Source organism: Netta rufina, assembly GCF_964035555.1.
Source record: "Netta rufina genome assembly, chromosome: 7".
NCBI classification, from domain to species: domain Eukaryota; kingdom Metazoa; phylum Chordata; class Aves; order Anseriformes; family Anatidae; genus Netta; species Netta rufina.
Window position 1 is genome coordinate 23720928 of NC_140130.1, and position 21750 is coordinate 23742677.

Here is a 21750-nt window from a genome sequence, read left to right on the forward strand (position 1 = left end):
ACTCCTGCCCCCCACCTCCATCCGACACCCCCCCCCCCAGGTCCTGTCCGTCCCTCCCTCCTCTCCTTCCCTCCCTCCCTCCCTCCCTCCGCCCCGGTAATCCTTTTAATGTCTGGCACGTCCAGCGAGAGGGCTCGCCCCGCTCGGCCCCAATCCACAAGGCGCTGCGGAGCGGTGGTGTCCCCAGCGGGGAAAACCCTCCAGGGCTTCCATCTCTCCCCCCCTTCACCCCCCCACCAGCCCTTAAGCCCCCATTTTACAGATGGGGAAACTGAGGCACGGCGCGGGGACAGCAGCCCGCAGGCGGCTGCGCCCGTAGCGCCGGCTCCGAGCGGCCCGGAGCCCCCCCACCTCGGCAGGTACCGCCGGAGGGGGGGGTCCCCTTGAGGCTGCCACCCCCCCCCTTTTGGGGGCCGGCCCCCCCCGGGAGCTCCGTGCCCGCCCCCCCCCCCCCCGGGACCTCGGGGCCGGGAGCGGGACGGGACGGGGGACAGGGGGCGTGGGGGGGGGGGGGGCTCCCCTCGGTGGGGTCGGGGAGGGAGAGGGGGGGGGGCCGCCAGCCGTGAGCCCCCCGGGGGCTGGGAGGGCGGACGGGTGGGCTTTTCCCCCTCTGTAGCCGCTTGTGCCCTCCTTTCCTCGGGGCGAGGAGGACGCGCCGGCAGGGCGAGAGGAGGCGAGGAGCCGAGGCAGCGCCGCGCCCCCCTTGGCCCCCCCCCGGGTCCCCCCGCCCCAAAACGGGTTCTCCCCGCCGCCGGGTCCCGGGCTCCCGGCCCCGCACCGGCTCCGCGATGGACCCCTGCTCCTCGCTCTTCAGCTACGTGTGAGTACCGGCAGCCTCCAGCCTCCCTCCTGTCCCCCCCCACCTCCCCGGGACCCGCAGCCCCCCGGCTCACACCTCTCTCCTGCTTTCTGTCCGTCCCCCCCCCCCTTCTCTCCAGGTTAATGCACTTGTTCGTCCTCTGCCTGCAAGCCCAGGTAAGCGCCCGCTTCGCCGCCGGCTTTGTTTCGTGTGTCTGTGTCCCCCCCCCCCCAGCTCCATCCCGGGGGTCCGGGGGTGCCCCGAGGCTCCCGAGCAGCTCCCCGGGCTGGGGAGGGAGGGAGGAGGGAGGGAAGGAAGGAAGGAGGGAGAGGGAGGGCTGGAGGAGGAACACTTTAAAACCCCGGAGACAAAAGTCGCCCGGCTGGAAAAAGCCGAGGCCGGGCGGCTGCCCGAGGGGGGAGCCCCCCAGGCTGCGAAACGAGGGGCAGGAGAGGCGAGCTGCCAGGCAGGGAGCACCCGGGGCTCAGGGGATCGCCCGCTGTTATTTTTAAGTAGCTTTGGGTGCTGCCTTTCCCCCTTCCCTTCCTCTACATCGCACCGCGGATCCCCCTTTTCCTCTTGTCTGGGGTTGTTTTTCTGCGCCGCTTCACCTAAAAAAAAAAAAAAAAAAAAAAAAAAAGTAAAGCGGAATTAAAAAGAGGGGAGGGAAAAAAAAAAAAAAAGTAGCTGTTTCCTTACTAAAAAGCGTAGGTTTTGATCCAGCTTCAAATTGTCAGACTGTAGCATCGCCACAGACAGAAGTGTCACCAGCAGATGAAACAGCCCGGGCAGGGCTTGTGCAACACCCGCCTAGCAGCGGGCACGGCGCTGGGGGGAGCGGTGCACCCCCAAACCAGGGCGAAGCCCCCCCTTCCCCGCACATCACAGGTGCGGAAGCTTTTTGGAAACGCTCTTTAAGCTCCTCTTTTTATTTTGCTGGAAGCTCGGGGAGGGGGGAGGAAAAAAAAAAAAAAATCGAGTTTCCAGCCCAAACGCAAAGGGAACCAGGCGCGGGGAGTGTGCAGTTGTGTAAAAACATAGCTGTAATATTTTGGAGTATGAGATGGAGACCGAATAGCGGCATGGCTAATGACCTCTCCTCCACATGGTACCCTCATCAGAGCCGGGAGAGAATCCCGCTGCATTATCCAAACGCCGTCTATAGGAAACACACATGCAGACGCAGCAGCGGAGGGAGAGAGCTGACATTGTCAAGGGGAGATATCTATATAAAGGCAGCTCGGGGAGAGCGGCGGCTTCGGCTTTTATTGGGTTTTTCTGTTGTTGTTGAAGACGGGAGGAAATCTTCCCATTTGACGTGGGGGTGGCGGGGGGTAGTCCCAGCCTTCTGATGTTGAAAGGAGCCATCTCCCAACATTTGCTCAGAATACATCTTTATAAATGTCAGGGAGCAGCGAAACTTTCCAGACTTAAAAGAGGGATTTGAGACGAGGGGGGAAAGGACTCCTGTGCACGCTCGGAGCCAGGAGCTGAGGGGGGGAGCGGGTTTGGCTGCTCCTGAAAATCATTTAAAGCCTGGGAGCAGCAGCAGCAGCAGCAGCAGGGCTGGTGGCTCTGGATGGGATGGGCTCGGTGTGCCGGGGCTGGGGACAGCGATGCGCTGGCACGGGCAGTGCCTCGGGGTCCCGGGGGTCTCACACCACCAAATGCCCGGGCTGGGGCATGGTTTCCTTGCACCTCGTAGCTCTCTGCCTTCTCCGTGGGTTTTGTGTTTAAAGAGCTCAGTGAATGAGGTGCTTGGGAGCAAATAAAGAGCCTGGCACCCAGACGAAAGGCAGTTGTTGAAAGAGCTGGGGCAGCCGTTTGGGTATGTGTGCCGGGTGCTCCTGTGGAGGTGACAAAGGTGTGGGGATCTCTCGGTCCCTTGGGGGCACGATCCAGTGCCCTCCCTACACATTTCTCCCCCGGGACACCTCCAGCACCCAGCCTTGATGCTCATCTCAGGGACCCTGGTGCCAGCTGGGACCCCCTGAACCCAGGGAGGCCTTTGGGGTCACCAAGCGCCATCGTGCTCCCGAGTCACCTGCACCTTGTAGGGCATGGCCGGAGGGGTCCTGGCTCTGTAGGGCCACCGTGTCCCACTGTGTCCCGCTGCTGGTGCAGGAGGCACCGCTGCCATCCTGCCTCCACGACGCCCTGCGGGCAGCCACGAGCGATCTTTGCTCAGCCCATTCGCCCCTCTGAGGAGTAGAGATTATAATGGTGTGTCGTATATTTTTTAATTTCCTAAAGGTAACTGTTCAGTCCCCACCTAATTTTACACAGCATGTGAGGGAGCAGAGCCTGGTGACAGATCAGCTGAGCCGGCGGCTCGTCCGTACCTACCAGCTGTACAGCAGGACCAGCGGGAAGCATGTGCAGATCTTGGACAACAAGAAAATCAATGCGATGGCAGAGGATGGGGACGTGCACGGTAAGGACGCGCGGTGGGGGGCGGGCAGCCGGGGAGGTGTCCGCAGCGCAGCGTGGCAATTGATGATTTCCGACCCGTTCGTTAGCCAGAAATCATTAAAATCATTCAGCTCGTGGAGGGAAAACACAGGGGTCAGTGCTCAGCGGCCGCAGGACTGGAGGTGAGGGCATGTTCCCCGTGCCGAGGGAGGGGAGCGGTGCTGGTGCCTGCTTGGTTGCGCTGCGCACCTGACTCGGAGGGCTCGGGGTGAGCCCTCCTTTCGGAGCAGCACGGGGCTGGGAGTCTCCGAGACTTCCGTTTGGAAAAGAAATAGAAAAGTTAAAAGGAGAAGAGAGGAAAGTGGGAGGAAAAAAAAAAAAAAAAGAAAAAGGTGAACTGCTGCTCCGGAAACCTGCCCCGAAGTAGAGCTGCCCCAAGTGGAGTTTTCCTGATGTGACTCCCCTGTGCCTCCCTTTCCAAAACAAATCCCGAGCTCAGGGTCAGTGAGGCAGTTGGCTGCTGGTGAGGAAAAGACAAAGCGGAGGGCTCTGTGATTTCCAGAGCCTGAGCCGTGTCTCTGCCCTCTGCCACTGTGCCAGCCCTGGCACCCCATCCCCAAAACTTGTGGCACCCCTTCCCCAAATGCTCCGGCACCCTGAGCAAGAGGGACCGGTCCCATAGGTGAGACTTTGAGTGTGCCAGTGACACACGGGGATGCTCAAACACTGCAGAGGTCAGTGGTGTCATCCCCGTGCTGCTGTGGCCCTGTTTGTGCTCTATGGGTTCAGCCTGGGGGCCGGGGGCCTGATCCTGGACCCTCTGCAGGCAGGAGGTGCCTGCGTTTCTGTGCGCTGTAGGCAGGAATCACAACTGTTGTTCTTTGGTATTAGCTGCAATTTCCCTTTCTTGCTTGGGGAGATTAGTGGAAGTACTTTTCTTCCTTCCCCTTCTCTATTTTTTTTTTTTCCTTTTGCTCCGGCTGCGAATTTCACGCCGAACATTTCACAGTTTGAGCAAAGCCCGGGCTCCCCGCGCGCGCTATTCCGTACGTACAGCGTCCGTCTTCCAGACAAATTATTCCCACCCTAGAGCAGCCCTGGATTGAAAGGGCATTAGCTAATTTCCCAAGCAAAAGGATGAAAAAAAAAATAATAATAAAATAACCCTCGTCTTGTTTCAGGTCCGTAATGCCTGGGCTTTAAGAGGCAGCTCGTGCATACTGAAATAACGCCCAGGTTTAAATAAGGCCAGGAGGAGGGGACTAGCGGTGGCTCGAAAAACTCTATTAAAACGTAATAAAAAAAAAAGGTTAAGCAGTTGAAGAGCAAGGGAGGAAAATGAAGACTGATCTAAAACAGAAAGAGAACAAGCAGTTTTTCAGATGTAATGTTTTAAAGGAGTTGCAAGTCTGTAAATGTTAAAATAGAGGTTCAGGATTGTTCTATATGAATCTCTAGGGAGGCCCCCATGTCTGGAAGAACTATTAAAACGCTTCTTACTTTCACCTTTTTTAACATTTCCTGAATACTTTCTCCTCTTCGCAGTCCAGTTGGGGGATCAAGTGTGTCTCGCTGCATTTTTTCAGCATTTACGTAGCCACTTTCCCTTCAAAGTTTTAGCATGAAACATAATTTTACTGGGATAAATCTGTCACTTAAGAGAAAGAATAGAGTTGAAAATGTTAAGCTCCGCTCCCCTCCAGAAGGGGGGGGGGGAAGGTCTCCCCAAAAATTGCTATTCAGAAACCCACCTCTGAAGAAAGGAGCCCCCCTTCCCCAAGCCCCTTCATTTTTTTTTTTTTTCCCCTCTGATTTTTTGGGGTGGGCGTGTAGAAGGGGTTGATTTATTTTTGCGGCTGACCCCTTTCCCCACGCTGACGTTTTTACAGCCGGCTTCACATCGAGCCCGGCGGTTCCCCGTTATATGTCTTAATTGTCGATATTTGATTGACTTCTTTTCATTCCGAGCGGAGGTGGCCGGGCTGTCCCTCCGGGGCTGCGCCCGCGGCGCTGCGAGCCCTGCCGCCCGCCTTCCCCCTGGGTCTGTAGGGTTTTTTCTCCGTGCTCGGGGCCGTGTGGGTGCTGGTGGCAGGTTGTCCTCGTCCTCCTGGCTCTGGCGGGGCGGTGATCCCAGGCGGAGGCTGTAAATCACGGCCGCCCTTTGAGACGAGGCCGGGAGGGAAGCGGCGCGCATCCATCGCCCGAGCGCGTTTTGTGCCTGCTGGGGCCGAGGCCTCCCCGCTCCCTCCCTCCTCCTCCTCCTCCTCTGTCCCTCCCTCCCCGCTCTTTCTATCTCTCGGAGAGAGAGAGCAGCGAAAAATCAATGCTCCTCAAACCTTTTACTGCCTCCCGGATCAATTCTTCCCCCCCTTTCCCCAATGTGGATAAATCGGGGTCCCTGTCTCAGCGGTTAGTTTTCGGAGCTGCGGCTCCGCTGGCCGGTTTGGGGACGGTCCCTCTGGGTGCTGAGCTGTGCTGGTGTGGGCTGAGGCTGTTTCTTCCCAAATTTCTCTGCTCTGAGCACAACCTGTGCCTGGCTGGGGATGTGGAACAGAGGGCAGGGCAGTTTGGGGATGGGATTTTCTGTAGGATGACATGCATGAAGTCCCCACCCTGTGCCATTGACCCCAGCAGCACCCGCGATGCGAAGGAGGCAGGATCAGGGCATCACAGAGAGAGGGGCAGCAGTTTGTGTCTGGTCCTGGAGCATGGTTTAGTCTTGGTTTAGTTTGTATGTGCACCCAGAACCTGCATTTGCTGTTCAAAAGCATCCCCCTATAAAACAACCTGCTGCCCTCTGGGGCTGGGCACTGCTGGGGCAGCCGAGCACCATGGGGTGGGGATGAGAGCGGGCTGGACCACGGCCCCATGGAGCTGAGTAACCCCTGGGCAGAGGTTGGAGAGCAGAAATGAGGCACTTAGCCATGGCCCCGTGATGTGCCACGTGCTTAGGGGCCCTGCAAACTCTGCTCAGGTTCCCTTGCAGAATTGGGTGCATGGCAGCAGGTGTTGGTGCTTGGCACGACCTGATGGTGATGAGATCTTTGGTGGTGAGATGGGACAGTCCCAGCTGGCTTTTCATGGGGAAACCTTTGGTGCTCGGCGCAGTGCAGCCCTGTCAAGGTGTGAGCAGGTAGCTGCTGTTGTGCTTGGGGCTTGCCCCCGGTTTCTCTGTGAGGAGAACTGGCTGGGGGCCATGGCAGCAGGGCTGGGGGAAGGATGCCCCGTCCCCATCCTCCCCCTTCCCTGGGGACGGGTGGGCTCCGAGGCTCGTGTTCCCAGGGCGGAGGCAGGAGGGAAGGTGACAGGTCTATTTATAGGCGGCCCATCGACCCGGCGATTTGCATAGCTCCTTCGGAAGTCAATCGATGCCTCCATTAAAAAAACTGAGACCAAATCAATACGCCCTCTCGACTCGCGCAAAGGTGAAAGGCATTAAAAGGATGGCCGTACCCTTCCTGCCCCCCCCCCGCCAGCTGCAAAGTCACTGCTCCTCCTGCAGCCCTGGCCCGGCGGAGAGGCGCAGAGCGGTGTCCCCGTGGGCTGGGGACAGCTGGCAGCGTGTCGTGCAGGGCAGCTGGCTTGTCCCCTGCCTGTCACCACGTGCCCTGATCCCTGCTGGGACACCATTGGGATATCCACGTGGAGCTGGGCAAGGCAGAGCTGCTCCTGCATGGCTCCGGGTGGCAAAGTGAGGTGACCAAGGTCATGCAGGGACACAGTGGCAGGGCAGGAGGATGGCACGGCTGGGCTCTCCATCCCTGTGACCCCCCCCCTCTATTTCTTTCCTCCCCAGCCAAGCTCATTGTGGAGACCGACACCTTCGGGAGCCGCGTGCGCATCAAGGGGGCGGCCACGGGTTTCTACATCTGCATGAACAAGAAGGGGAAGCTGATCGGCAAGGTAGGGGCTGGCACCCACCCCCTGGGGATGGGGGTGTCCCAGGACTTGATTTCGGAGGACGGGGACGAGGCACCCTGCAGCCCAGGCGGGTGGGAAGGGGCGGGCAGGTGCCGTGTGGGGCGCATTCCTTGTATCTCCCCGAACAAATAGGCGGGTTGCTGGGCTATTCTCCCCGATTACATGGTACAAGGGCCGGGAATGTCGAGATGCTCCGTGGGGCAGGCTGCTTAGTCATGCTCCCTTCGAGCCACTGTGCTCCTTCCCTCGGGCAGAGGGGGCTGGATGGGGGAAATCCCCATGGGGCAGCGATTCTCTGGGAGGATTTTCCATCCCCTGGGGCTGTGGGGCCTCTCCCTGGTCCCGGTGCTGTGTGTAATGTGGAGGAGCTCAGCCTCCAGCTGCCACCTGCACCTGTGGGCATCGTCCCCATGGACCACGTGCTGTCCTCCCTCATTGCTCCTCCTGTTCTGGGTGGGATGGGGTGGGTGGATGAGAATTGCTGCAGAGATGGAGAGTTTGCTCACGGTCGTGCTGGCAGGGGAAATATCCCCTGTTGCGCACAAGGGGTTGAAGCATGGGGCACGCTGCACGTGGGGGCTCACAGCCCGGTGCTGACATTGCCCTGGGAATAGCTTCGGGGCAGCTCTGACCTGTAGGAGAGGTGAAAAATGAGCTTTGAGCCCCCCACAAGCACCAAAACCCGAGCCGGAGCGGCGAGGAACCCCGTTTGCTGACCCCCCCTGCCCCTTTCTGTCCCGTGCAGAGCAACGGCAAAGGCAAGGACTGCGTCTTCACGGAGATCGTCCTGGAGAACAACTACACGGCGCTGCAGAACGCCAAGTACGAGGGCTGGTACATGGCCTTCACCCGCAAGGGCCGCCCGCGCAAGGGCTCCAAGACCCGGCAGCACCAGCGCGAGGTGCACTTCATGAAGCGGCTCCCCAAGGGCCACCAGACCACCGAGCCCCACCGGCGCTTCGAGTTCCTCAACTACCCCTTCAACCGCAGGAGCAAAAGGACTAGAAACTCCAGGGCTGGCCCTTGACTCGCCGAGCCCCGAGGACTCTGCTTAAGAGCTTGGTGGACTTGACCCGTAGAGACTTTCCTATGTGGTTATTAAAAAAAAAAAAACAACAAACACAACAGGGGATGGGGGGAGGACTTAAAAAAAAAAAAAAAAAAAAAAAAAAAAAAAAAAAAAAAAAAAAGAAATTTCCTGCGGTAGTTGTTGATAATCTGGGGAGGGGTGGTTTTGTTTTTACAAAAAAAAAAAAAAAAGGCAAAAAAAAAAGAGGCTCTATTTTTGTACTCCAACTCGAAAAGAGATGAAATGCTCAGAGACTGGTGAAGGGGGGGAAGAGCCCTTCGCTTAGCAGTGGTCTAGTCTGTTTGGGGTTGTGTTTTGTTCTGTAATTTTTTTTTTTTTTGTAGCTCTAGGGGGAAAGGAGAGGAAAAAAAAATCATCGTTTAAAGCAAACAAGCAAAAAAAAAAAAAAAAATCCAAACATGGGGGCAACGTGCTACCTAAATGAACTGAGCGGATGCTTGCCAGAGAGGATGGAGAAGTCTGAAAATGATGGGGAGGGGACGTGTCGGAGGTGAGGACCCCCGGGTCCATTCCAGCTCCTTCCCAGCACCGCTTGTTTCTGTCCTTGGGAGCAAGAGGAGGTGATGGACACCTCACAGAAAGTCCTGGACTGACTGGTACCTCTCACCCACCAGAGCATCTCTGGATTTTTTTTTATAATTTTCCTTTTTTTTCCTGAACTACTACAGTGGGGCAGCAGGCGATGACTGCTGAAGAGCAGGCTGGTGGTATCTTTTCTTTTTTCCGTGAGGAAAATGTGAACTTTTTTCTGTTTATTTTTTTTTAATCAGATGGATGTTTTCATCTAATTAAAAAAGTTTACAAATTGCTGTGGAGCCATTTCAGGCTGGTTTTGTTGTTACACTCACTTTGTGGTTGACGCTTCCATTTCCAACTCTCTCTTCCAGGTGTGCTCTCTGATGAAAAACACTGCCAATTTTTTATTTTTTTTCAGGGAAATTAGAGGTTTTCTGTAAAAATCTGTGTTGACAGAAGCCCAATTTTTTATTTAGGAAAAAAAAAACACAAGGGAAACGTTAATTCCCTTGAGTGAACATCCCCAGCCAGCCCCGCTCTGCACATGCTGCCCTGGGACCATGCCTCTCTCCAAAGGGTTAAAGCAATTATTCCTAACGGGGAGGGCAAACAAAGACACTGGATAGGAGCCAGGACCAGGGGTGACTTTTTATCCAATCTTTTTTTTTTTTTTTTTTGATTGTTTGTTTTCTGTTTCCTTGAGGATTTTTTTTTTTTTTGGTTGTGTACAAATTGAATATGAAATGATTGAAATATTTATTTAATATGTGCATTAAAAATTTGTATTAGTCTAACTGGAGCCTGCCTGCTTTCCCGGGAGGGCTGGGGCTGGAGATGCAGGATGGAGAGGGGACTGGGAGGACGGAGAGGTGCAGGACAGGCTGAGGATGTTGCTTGGAGCGAGCTCCTTCCCCAGGAGCAGGTATGAGAAGCAGGAGGAGATCTTGGACCCCAGTGGGTTTTATGGGAATCGTGGCTATCTTTGTAGGGAAGTCCAGGTTTAAGGAGCAGACAGGAGCATGGACAGGAGCAAGGAGCTTGAACAGGAGCATGGTGCAGCACAGCCCTTACCTAGACAAGTGGTTTAGGCATCAGATGAGGTTTTCCAAGACAGAAAGCAGGTTTTCTGCTCCCCTCTGCTCTGGGTGAGCTTGGTGTCCATACAAACCAAAGCAGGCTGTTGGGTCCCCTCCTCTGGTGGTGGCTCAGCCGTTGTCGGGCTTGCCCAGAGGAGCTGATGGGGTTTCAGGCCCTGGTGTGAAGCAGGGACCACGTTGTCCAAGCAGAGCAGCCCCAGTGCTGCTCCGAGCATCCTGCTGGTCCACCTGGCTTCATTTATTTTTGGTTAGGTGGTGAAAGAGGTAAGAACAGGATTTTTAATTTTGATTGTATTTTTTTTTATTATTAATAACCAAATGCCATGCTCTGGGCTGGGCTATCAGTATGGATATCTTTAATTTCAAGGGGGCTGAGTGCTCGGATGTGCTCTGAGCATGGCTCCTGCACCACTGCCATCGTGGTTGGGACCTGGGCTGCAGGACAGAGCTGCTGGAGGTGGATGGAGCCACCAGGGACCCAAGGGCAGTGGGTGTCTGGGACTGAGAGCGCTGGGGCAAGCCCATGTTATTGTCCCCAGGCTCCAGGGAATAAAAGTGAATGGCTCCAGGCCCTTACCCAGGTGGAGATGGTGTTTGATAGTCCTTAATGGGTGCTTTTCTTTCATTAATTTGTCTAATTGCTTCTCCTAATGGCTTTGTGAGCCTGGATGAATTGGTGCTGGATTGCTGCTCCAGGTGAGGGTAGCAGGAGGGGAGGACTGGCTCCATGCAGGTCCCACTAAGGGACACAATCAGCAGGGCGTGCTGGGGGTGCTCAGCCCCCAGCGAGGCTGTCCCACCTCCCAGGGGACACCCAGCACCCTGGGGCCAGGAGCAGGCAGGGATTGAGCCCAGTGAAGGACACTCTGCTTGTCCCCACCACAGCTGGCACAGCCTGCCAGCTCCTGGGAAGGGATCCCCGGCTTTCCCAGGTCGTTTGGTCCGTGGTTAATTAGCCCCTGTTCGTTAAAGGGCTTTGGGGTTACCGTGCTACCCAGGAACACTGCGGTTTGGGTCTTTGTTTATTGCTGGGATTTGTCTAGCTTCAGCTTCCAGCCAGCAAATGTTGTTTTGCCTTTGCTTGGAAGATTAAAGAGCCCGCTGCTGCTTAGTTAATGAGTAAGTGAATTAATTAATGGCTCCTCATACCCTGTCCCTGTGCTGATACCACTTGAGCCTTGGCCTGGCTGGAGCAGCTTGCCCCTGCAGTCCCCTGGCTGCAGGGAGGTGGCAGATGAAGCAGGAGCGGAGATGTCCAGCCCTGGCTGTTGGTGTAGGGTTGATCTCCACTCCTGAGCTTCAGGAGCAGCATATGTGCTTCCTGGCCTGACGAGGACATTGCTGTGTGAAGCTGGCTGGACTCAGGGACGAGGCTGGAGCCAAGCAAGGTTTGGGAGGGTTGGCATCACCAGGACGTCATCAGTGACACCAGGAGGCTGCTGTAAACGTGGGGCTGCCTCGACCGAATGTGCCAGGGCAACATGGGGAGGGAGAAGAGCTGTTCTCAGGTTAAACGTAGCTATGGCAGAGAATCATTAGTGGGGGCTGCATTCCTGCACTGCATCAGTGCTTGGTGCCCCCAGCCTTCAGGCACACGCTGCCCCTGCTCCCAGCCCCTCTCTTGCTGTATGAACACCTCGTGTCTTTGCTGCAGGGCCAACCTAACACAACTTGTCCATGAGGTCTGGGCACCCTCTGAGCAGGGTGAGCTTTGTGCGCAGGGATGGGGCTCACCTGGGCCCCCCGGGCATGCCCCAGCTCGGGAGGGAGGACTGGGGTGTTTGTTTATTGCATCAGGCTCAGCTTTCAAACATCTCCCTGCCATCCCCATCCCCCTCCTTTAATTAATTCTGGGTAAGAAGTCCTGGCTTTATTGTGCCACCGAGCTGAGGGCTCCCTGTGGGAAAAGTCACACCTTCTGAACAGCTTCTGATACCATGCAAATGAAGGACAAGTCCAGGAAACGCTTTCATCTCGGACCTGTCCAGCCCCCTGCCCATTAATTACACACATTTCATTTGTTTGAGGGCAATTCCTCTCGGGGAGGGGGCGGGGGACGGCCGATCATCTCGGCCGTGCTCTCTCCAGACCCCTCCTTGGGAGGGGATTTATAGCCAGAAGCGGGGATGCTTGGGGGCTCTGTGGGGGATCCCATATTTCTGCTCCAGTGCAGCTACCCCAGGTCAAACTGGGCTGCTTCCTGCCAGCAGAGAGGGCTCAGCAGTGCCCCGTGCCCTGTTTGGTGCCAGCAAGTCCTAGCCGTGGTCCCAAGCCTCCTGGGGACATCCTTGGAGGGAGGTGCAGGGTGGAACAGAAATGAGCTCAGGGGTCTCCCAAGGGAGCTGGGAACCCATGAGAAGGGGAATCCTGGGCAGGGTGGCCACCAAATGAGTCCCGTGCAGGGAAATATCATTTCATGGTGCTGCTGGGACTGCACCACACCCAGCCCCAACTCTCCTGTTGGGCCTTTCTCTCTGTGCTCCTCTCCTTTCTGCACAGCCCCCCTGATCCCGGGGGTCCTTGGCAAAGCTGCAGCCAAGACCCCCCCCCAGGCTGGCTCCCTTTTGCCTGGGGCTGGTGGGGAGGCTCTGCCCCAGATCCTGGAGAAGGCAGAGAGCGAGGGGATGTGGAGTGCAGCGGGTTTTCGCGGCCTGTTTCCTGGCCATGATAATCACATTTAGCACTTCTGTAGCACCTGGGATGCTCCAAGCACCTAGGCATCTGCTCCTCGTTACCACCCCGCTTCCCATTTGCAGCATCTCTGCCCCCTGCCCATGCACACCTCCGGCAGTGATAGCTCACCCCTAAAAACGAGGCTGCCCCCAGCTTTCCCCTGGTCTCCTTTGGGGCAGGGAGCTTCAGCCTTGTTCTGCTTTGGGGCTGGGGCAGGAGGCTGCTCTCCAGGAGTGGGGTAAGCATTTTGGGGAGGATGCTATGGCATGGAGAAGACCTTTTGTGACCGTGTTTGTCATTTTGTTTCCTCCTGGAGTGAGGAAGAGCAATCCATGTCTTTTGGTATGATGACTTATGGGCCTGGCGACACGTGGCAGCTGGGGCTTGGTGCATCAGTGGAGCTCTCGGGAGATGTTGGAGGGATATTTTGGACTTGGTTTAATGGGAATGAGCAGAGTTCGTGTGGAAGCAGTGCTGAGCTCCAGAAAAACTGCTCACCCACCCACTGGCCCTGTACCGTGTCAGCCAGAGGATGAGAGACGTCCTGTTGTGGTTGAGTTGGAGACAACAGCCAGTGCTCCAGATTACTCATGGCCCAGTCTACACTGCAAAGAAACATAATTTAGATGTTCTGGGGGTAGAGGGAATGCTCTTGGGGTTTATGCATCTTACACCATCTCTCCTACAGGGGCTGTAGCTCCAGGAGGTCCCCTGGGGCTGTCAGATGTGATGGCCAAGATGCAAACTGCGGCTGAAAAGTCCTGATCCAGTGGCTGGGCTGTGTCAGGAAGAACCACATCAGCTGTGCCCAGGTATTGCTGCTTTGCTGAGTTGCTGCTGTCAGTAGCTATGGGCTGGAAATGGGATGTTGAGGGCTGTGGGAGCCTGAACTATGTCCCTGCTCCCCCCTTTTCCCCTTTCTTAGAGCTTTTATAGCAGGAGATGGGAGAACTCAGCCTCTCTTGCTGTGATTATTCTGTATATTGGAGTAACACCCCAGTGGCTGGAGTCTCTTCTTTTATGAGCTGCTCACAGAGTGAATGGCAGCCCTTTCTCCCAAGGGCTTGAGTTTTGTGTGGTCAGCTACAACAGGTGCCACAAGCCAGCAGACAGACCTCAGCGTGGCTCCTGGTTTAGCTGCTGCCGTGGCAAAAGAGAGCCCTGGGCGGGGATCTGAGGGATGAGGGACGGTGTCCCTGCGGGTGCTCATAGCAAATGTGAGAGAAACTTCAGTAGCCATGCCCCAAAACCACCCAACCCACAACCAAAAACGCTGCCGCAGCAGCTGAAACACAGGATGAGCACACTCGGGCTGTACACGGGTAGGAAAAATTTGGCTGTGGGATGTGAAAGGGGACCCTGAGCGCTGGCTCGATTTGCACGCTTAGGCCCCATCACCCGTGAGAAGCAGCTGCCCAGCTGGGAGCCAGCCCTTTGGTAATGGCCTGCGAATTTCCCCGGGCTCTGCTAATTGCTGCCCGGCTGCTAGTTACAGCTCCCGGTCAATTGCTGGGAGCGCTGGGCCCTGCAGAACAACCCCTTGAAATGGGTTGTTAGCCCAATTAACAACCAGTTTGGCTTCGGTTCAGGCTGTTAACCATCAAACAGCTAACTGCTGGTAATGATTGATTTCGGAGGAGCCAACCTGCTTCACACAGCGCCATTAAAGCCAAGGCTCTGGGAGCGCAGCTGGCTCGGACAAACGCAAGAGCTGTCCCTTGCCATGGAACAGACAAGGCTGTGGCCAGGCTTTCTGCCCATTTTGGTTAAAGTATGGGGTCATCGTAGCGTTTTGGGATGAACTGGCGAGCCAGCTCTGCTGGCATGTGATGTTCAGGTGGGCAGTCCCTTGTCCCCATGGATTATCAGGGCATCCAAATCCTCCTTGGATGGAGAGCTCTTGGTGTCCAGCTCTCTTCCCCAGCTGCTCTTCCACCCAGGGAATCTGCAAAGATGAGTTTGTCTGATTTAGACGTTCAGGTGTTTCCACAAATCACCTGGGCCCTTTCCATCTGCACAGCCAGCTGGGGGCTCCTACAGGGAGGGCAGGGCCCATCAGCATATGCAAGCCTGGGAATGCCTCCAGAGCAGCCTGGGATGCTGGCCTGAGCCTGCTGGTGGGCAATGCAGACACATCTGCAGATGTGACTATGTCTATTAAAGCCATAAAATACTCTCTGAGCTCTGGGGAGGGCTGACAGCATGGGGTTCAGGCACGGTTTGCTTAGGATTGCTGGTCAGGTCTTCTTCCATTTTCCTCCACTGTCTCAGGCCCTATTTCTCCACCACGCACTGGCAGTTTGCTTCTAACACATTGCTGGTGCTACATCAAGGGCTTTGCGGGGATGTTTCCCCCCTGATCAAAGTGGCCGATTCAAGCTGCAGCATGTACGGGGAGGAGGGAGGCAGCCACCTGTTTGGGAAACGCTTTGAAAACGCAGAGGACGTGCTGCAGAGGTTGACCTTGTGAAACGGACACTGCAGAGTGGTGCAGGGCTTGGAGCAAGTGCTTGGCATTCAAAACCTCAGTTCTTGAGTGTTTGAGGGTATTCAGGGGGCTGTGGTCCTGCCAGGGCCATGGCACAGCAACCAGAGCTCTGGTTTTGAAGCTGGGTCCCGGTGGCTTCCAGCAGCACAGGGATACCCAGACCCATGTAGATATTTGAAGATCCTCCATCAAGGTTTTTCCAAGCACAAATGTGGTTCCCTACAATGCAATCCTTTCATGGAAAAAGACAGAAAGGGATCTTTTCTGGGTTCCTTGTCCCACATCCCCACCGGGATGTACCCTTGCATGTTGTCTGTAATTACCTGTATTAGCTATTCTTTGTGCAAATAGGTGCTTATTTCCTCAAATATCTATGAAAAATAGCATATCCCTCTGCCACAGTGGGGTTGCCTTGCCACCCTCCCTGCCTGGGGGGCCGGGATGCTGCCTGGGATGTCCCCCATGCTGGGCAGCCCCCATGCAGGGAGCTCCTGCGTCCCAGGGGTTTTCTTTGTGCAAAGAGCACCTGATTCTCACAAAGAGCAAAAAAGAGAAGTTTGGGTAAGCAGGAGAGCTGAGAGCCCAGCTTTCCCACTCCCTGTTCTGTGAGCAGATGGATTTGCAGCACGTGTATTTAGCTATTTGGGTTGAATGTGGCAATCCTGGCTGGTGCATCTTCTGCCCGTCCTGCTCTCTCTGCAACTGCTGCTAAGTGCATCCCTCCAGGAGATGGGGATGGGGGCTTCTCACCTGCTGGAGCTGGGGGAGCTCCGTCCGCTCGGGCTTTTTCTGTAAACCAGAGAAAGTCAGTTATAAACAGCAGCCATTGGTTTTGTTGGGGGCTTTTTTTAGACGCTGAAAATGCTCCATCATCATCAGGCTGGCTTTGCTTTCAGCAGCCAGCACGACCGAGCCAAACTCGCAGCAGAGAATCCAGCAGGAGAAGTAACACAACCTTTCCAGGGCTATTTCACTGAACTCCAGTGTCCTCATTCCTCCTCATAGCTTGTGCCACAGCAGCTGATGCTGTTCTGGGCTCTGCACGGATGCAGGGGTGAGCACCAAGGAGCTCGCAGCTGGGGCTGGGAGCAAGTGGCACAGCCCCATTTCAGAGAAGGAGCGGAGGGAGTCAGAGCACAGAAGGATTAAGGTCTGAAAGGACTCCTGGCAGAGCCGGGAATCAGCTGAATCAGTCTGCAAGAGGCCAAGAAAAGGTATGGAAGTGGTCCAGAGGGGGAAGCAATGTCTATGTGCAATAATCTGAGCTATAAGTGAAGTAAAAAACCACAGAACTGATCTTTTGCTAAACCTCAGGTCCAATTCCCCAGCTTTGAGTGAAGGTTGGACTTTGTCCCGCATCCCTAGTGGAAGAACCCTGTTTTCATACAGGAGCAGATTTTAAATTCGTGGGGATTACCCTGACTGCCTGGTCCAGTCCCCTGCAATACCCTGATGAGAGGATCCTGCTCGGTGTCCTCTGAGTGAAAGCTGTAGTCCTCGGGTACAGACAAGTAAGGAAGGAAGGATATCCTGCAAGGATTCTGTATTTCAATATTATCTGGTATTTCTGATTTGAAATTGCCCAACTTCAGCTCCTGGCACTTGATCTTGCGCTCTTCTATTCTTTACAGTGCCATCCAACTTGACCAAGCTTCTACGGGCACTGAAAGCAGGTTTTCCAAGCCTCTCTCACCTCTTGGAGCTATTTTTTAAAGCTGATTCCCATCTGTCAACGTCTCTTGTGAAGTGGAGCCAAGTGTTTTGGCCGCAGCACCTGGCAGGGGAGCCCATCATTGCCTTGCTTGTGTCCAGCGCCTTGGGAGGACGAGCGATGCAGTGACCACCCACCGGTGTGATCACCCTCACCCACAGCTGATGTTTTCCCAAAGGTTCCTGCAGGGACTTCCAGACAGCTCGAGGCTGACTGTGGAGCTCTGACCCTCGTTCAGTCAGGATTGCTGTGCCTCTGCCAGTTTTGAAGAACAGAGGCACGGACGATGCCCACGGGAGGCACAGCTAAAGCATGGTTACGGTCTCCCATCCCTCATTTCCTGCTGCAAAGGCTACAGCACATCTCCAAAGCAAAGGCAACGTTACTTTCATAATGAATCCTGAAATCCTGACCATCACAGTTGCCCAGGAGGGCTCCGTCTCTGGTCATTGAAACATTCAGCTGGTGAAGTCAGAGTTATTTTTGTTCTCCGTTGTGAAAGAGTAAATCTGCAGTCATTCCTCTGACTTCAGTAGACTCGCTCTGAGAGAAGAGGTTTGTGCAACCTAATTATCTTCAGTGCCTGTATTTGCAATTTTTCTATGCCCAGTCATCACAGCGAGTGCAGAGGCTTTCATACAGCCACAGGTTTTGGCAGAGTCTGCGCTCGGAGAGCGGTTTGCCATCTGCAGGTGCTGTCCTGGAGCACTTGCCTTGGAGTAACCAAAGGATGGAGAGGGTCTGACCAGGGAAAGGAAAAGACACTGCTGTGAAAACCCCAAATCCAAAAGGACACGGCCGTGACTTGTTGCAATATGTGCAGAACCTGGTGCACTGACCTGCATCCCACCACTATTATGGCCTGGTTAATTGTAGGAAAACCATTTTCCTGCTGCTCTCTGCTGGGTGGTGAAGGGGCATCCCCAGACCCAGGGACTGGAGGAGCAGGAGGGGAGGGCAGTGGTTGCTGATGCACAGGGGGCTCGGATAAGTGCCCACACTTCACTGCCTCTCAGAGCGATCGCTGCGAGGAGCTGAGGGTTTCACCACCTCCCCTCACCGGGCTTCGCTCTGCACTTGACACCGGTGTGGGGGGATTACTTGTGCTTGACGGCTGTCTCCACTGCAGAGCCGCCTGTCCAACACCAAGGCATCACAAGGAGGAGATGCGATGTTCCCAGCACCAGGCTGAGCACCAGAGCACAGTTTTTGGTAAGATGTGACATGGAGGTGTCCCCATGGGACGTGCCACCAGCTGGAGTGGTGAGATGGAGCAACCCCCAGGCCATCGTGGTCCCAGTAACTCCAGTCACCAGACTTCATCTGGGGCTCCCTGAGGAAGCCAGCTTGCCTTGGCCTCAGTCAGGATGAGAAACTTCCCAACAGGGAGAAAAAAATTACAGCTACTTTTTTCTCTAACTGTGAAGCTTTGTGAGCTAGGATTTTGGACAAGCCCTCGGCGCTGTGACTTGGGATCCCCTCCTGTGAGGACATGGCTTTTCTTTTGTATTTGCTACCTGTGGTGTGGGAGGCTCTCCTGGTGGTGTGAGCTAAGGGACAAGAACTGGAGAGGACGTAGGGGCAGGAAGGTGGGAAAGGCTGGAAAAGCAGGAGGAGGCAGAGGACCTTTCTCTGCGGGCAGCCAGGGGGGAGGTGAGGAGGGGATGGGGGTCCCACCTGTGCTCACTAAAGCACTTTCCCTGGGAATGAACATCCCAGGGAGGAGAGGGAAGCCAGAGCCACTCAGCCAGTGAAGCACGTGGGCTTTTAGTCCTGCTCTCACCTCGAGGACACCCGGAGGTGACAAACACGCAGCCTCTGCTCTTGAGACCAGATGAACTCTAGGGGCCTGCTTCAAAGGACCTGGGAGGCAAAATCCCAGTGCTGCGGGCTCTTATTGCAGGGCTATTTCTCTGGGTATAAATGTTATCTGCAGCAGGGTTGGACCCTGGTAGGTGGCCATGGTGCAAACAGCCCCAAAAGCCCAAAGACAGGGCAGCCAGGCAGGAGGTGTCGGTGGCATACAAAGAGCTCAGGAGGGGAAGAGGAGAGTCTGCAATGTGGTGTGGAGACCTCATCCCCAGAAACATTCCTGTGCTGCCACTTGTTCAGATTAGAGCCTACACCTGGTTGCTACAGAGGTAGAAACACTGAAGCTATTAGCTGCTGTATTTTTTTTAGAGATATATTTTTTTATGGAAGCAAATCTTTCCCCATCAAAGCAGTGAATTAACACGTCTGCCAACAGCCCATATATATATATATAAATATTTAAGATTGGAGGCAGCAGGGGGAATGTCAGGATGCTGCAGGGCAGTGCCGTAGTCTTGGCTGCAATCTGAGCGCCCAAATTGCTGGCGAGAGCTGTCGGTGCTGTCATGGATGGCAACAGGTCTCCTTGAGTTATTCGGCCTGCTTTGAGCTGCTAAGGAAATGCTCTAGTTTCAAGGAAGGTCAGACACCCAGCTCAGCCTGCTTAACCTCAGCAACGATCTCGGGGCAGGGAAGGCAGAAGTGGCCGGCGAAGGCAGCAGCTTTGCTGAGGAAATGCATTTAATTTGATCTACACTGCACTTTTTTGTTCGAAAAAACGTTGATGCAGTAACATTCTGCACAGTAACTAGGGGTGGATTAAAGGTCACAGAGATAATGTAGCATGCTGAATTCACAGGCAGCAGATGGGAAGAGTCCTAGACTCTCTGGGAATGTTTCCCTGAAGTGTCTTCTCTGCAGCTTTGTGGGGTCTACCAAAAGACGGGCTGTGCATCTCTTTCCTAGCAGGTTGCAGTCTTTCCTGGGCCCTTTCCCTGACATTTATCTACATTTCTCTTTGCTTGGTTTATCCTGACAGCCCAGTTAATGCAGGTCTTTGCTGTGCTGACTGTGCTCAGCCACCCTGGAAGCAGTTTTTCCATGCACTCAGCTGGGTTTTGCTCCTGGGTGAGGGTAGGAGAGGATTTCCCCAATCTGCTGGAACTTTTGTGCTCGCTTGAGGTTCATGCAAAAAGTTCACGCGTAAAACAGAGGTGATGCCAAACTCACAGGTCACTGGAAGTTTAATGCAAGGTTTTGGGGCGTGCAGTGAAGGATGCTGCAGTGCAGAGCATTGCTGCTGATTTCATCATTATCACCCAGTGGAGAAAAACGCAGGGCTTGCCGTGACAGCTACTGAAACAGCACGGCAAAAATAAGAGTTCCAGAGGTGAAGTAGGCTGGTGCTGCAGGCAGCCCCCCCCAGTATTTTATGCTCTGTCCCAGCAGAGGGAGCCCGAGTTTATTAACAAATCCCGATCCCGGAGATAGCCGCTATCAAGGTGGTACCAAACGCCGGGCAGGATGCGCGCTGGCGGAGGAAGGATGCAGGAGATGGGGCGGTGATGCTCAAACCAGGGCTGTGTTTCCAATCAGGGAAACGAGCTGATGGCTCACCAGGAGGCCCTGCAAGTAACTCTGCTCTCTAGGATGTTGAAACCATGGGAGATGACCTGCAAGAGCCAGAGGACTTGCTTGCCGCATGGGGAAAAGTTTTGCACTGAAAGGTGCAGCAGAGCCACGCTAAGCTGGGTGTGCTGAGCTTAGTTTGCTTCAAAGACTTCCCTCAAGGTGCAGACAGGGACCCGTGTGTCTGAATTTGCACTGGGCTGGCCAATGTCAATCCTGTCACCTAGACATTTCCCCCAGCAGTGTGCAAAACCATTCATCACTGTCATGCCAAATCCGTAGGCTGCAAGGCAATGCTCAAATAACCAGAGTTAGGCACAAGGCAGTGGCTCTGATCCATGGCTTTTTGAACCAAAGGGGAGCATTTGAACAAATTTCCCTGAGATTTTGAGGCTCTGTGTTAGTGCTGGGAGGTATCCATTTAAGGGACAGGAGCAGTTTCAGTGCACAGCCCTCTCGGAGCTTGTGGGAAGCCTGTAAGTTTTCTCTGCTGATGATGTGAGATGGAACATCACCTAGGGGCACAGAAGGCTCTGTCCCACAGCAAGTAGCAGCACTGGTGCCGTGGATGCACCACGGGTGTGAGATTATCGAGGAGAAGAGAAGTGATGCAGCTGGAACATGGGAGAGTGGCAGGTCATTTTTGGTCAAATCCCAAAATGATTTAAATCAATGCAAAGCCTTGAGCGAGCTTGACCAAGCCGAGACGCTTGTTTTAGAAGACGGACAACAAACTGGGGTGTTTCAGGGCACGGGGATGGGAAGGCAGACGACTCAGGCTTCACTGCAGGAAGCAGCAGACGGACATTTTCCAATGCAACTTTTGTAAAGAAGGTTAAATTTCTCCGAGATAAGGAGAGCTTCAGCGAGCTGGAATGCATAACAACCCCCCCGGCCCGGCTCATCCTATGATAACAGCTGTCGTGTTGGAAACCTAATGCTGATGAAAGAGTTAAAGGCTGGTTGATGGGCAATATCGGTGACACACCTCTGAATTGAGCATACTCCTGGAGTGAGACTGCGGACTGGTGTTACTCAATGAATAGAGGCCACTCCAAGGGAGTTTTTCCTTGAATAGAATGGGGTCAGGGAGCCGCTTTGGGGAACAATGGCTGCCACCGGCTAGCTGAATTTCTTACAATCACACACCATACCCCCTGATCAAATAGCTCCTTTGTCAGCCTGATATAAAAACATGTCATACAATGATGATCTGGAAGAATGACATGAGCTGGCCTTTCAAAGAGATCAGAAGGGCTTGTTTTGCACAAAAAGAGCCCCCATCAGAGTCAAGACAGGAAAAAAATGGAGAATAAAAGGGGGTGAATGGAAACAAACAGCAATAACAACAACAACAGAAAAGAGGGCAAGTTGGAAACTTGGGTCTGGCTTGTTTCACAGCATCCCATGGCTGCGGCAGCGCAGCGCGGCCGAGCTGAATCTGTTTGGGTACGGGCGTGGATGTCAGATTGCGCTGCCATTGGGCTCCCATTGTCATTCTGCACTGGGACAGAAGAAATTGCTGGATGGGAAAAGGTCACTTGGCCCAACGAATCATCTCCCCCCCCCGAAAGTGTCTCAACACCATCTCTCTGCTTTCTC

At 54.7% G+C, this 21750-nt stretch overlaps 1 protein-coding gene across 1 annotated transcript; it reads left to right on the forward strand.

The window, feature by feature from the left end:
- Positions 1 to 788: 788 nt before the first annotated feature.
- FGF8 (fibroblast growth factor 8) lies at positions 789 to 8159 on the forward strand (the record flags this gene model as incomplete). Its single annotated transcript, XM_084290232.1, has 5 exons — positions 789 to 820; positions 939 to 975; positions 3053 to 3233; positions 7008 to 7114; positions 7878 to 8159. The coding sequence occupies 5 exons, from the start codon at positions 789 to 791 to the stop codon at positions 8157 to 8159; spliced, it is 639 nt and encodes a 212-aa protein (XP_084146358.1).
- Between the last annotated feature and the right edge of the window lie 13591 nt (positions 8160 to 21750).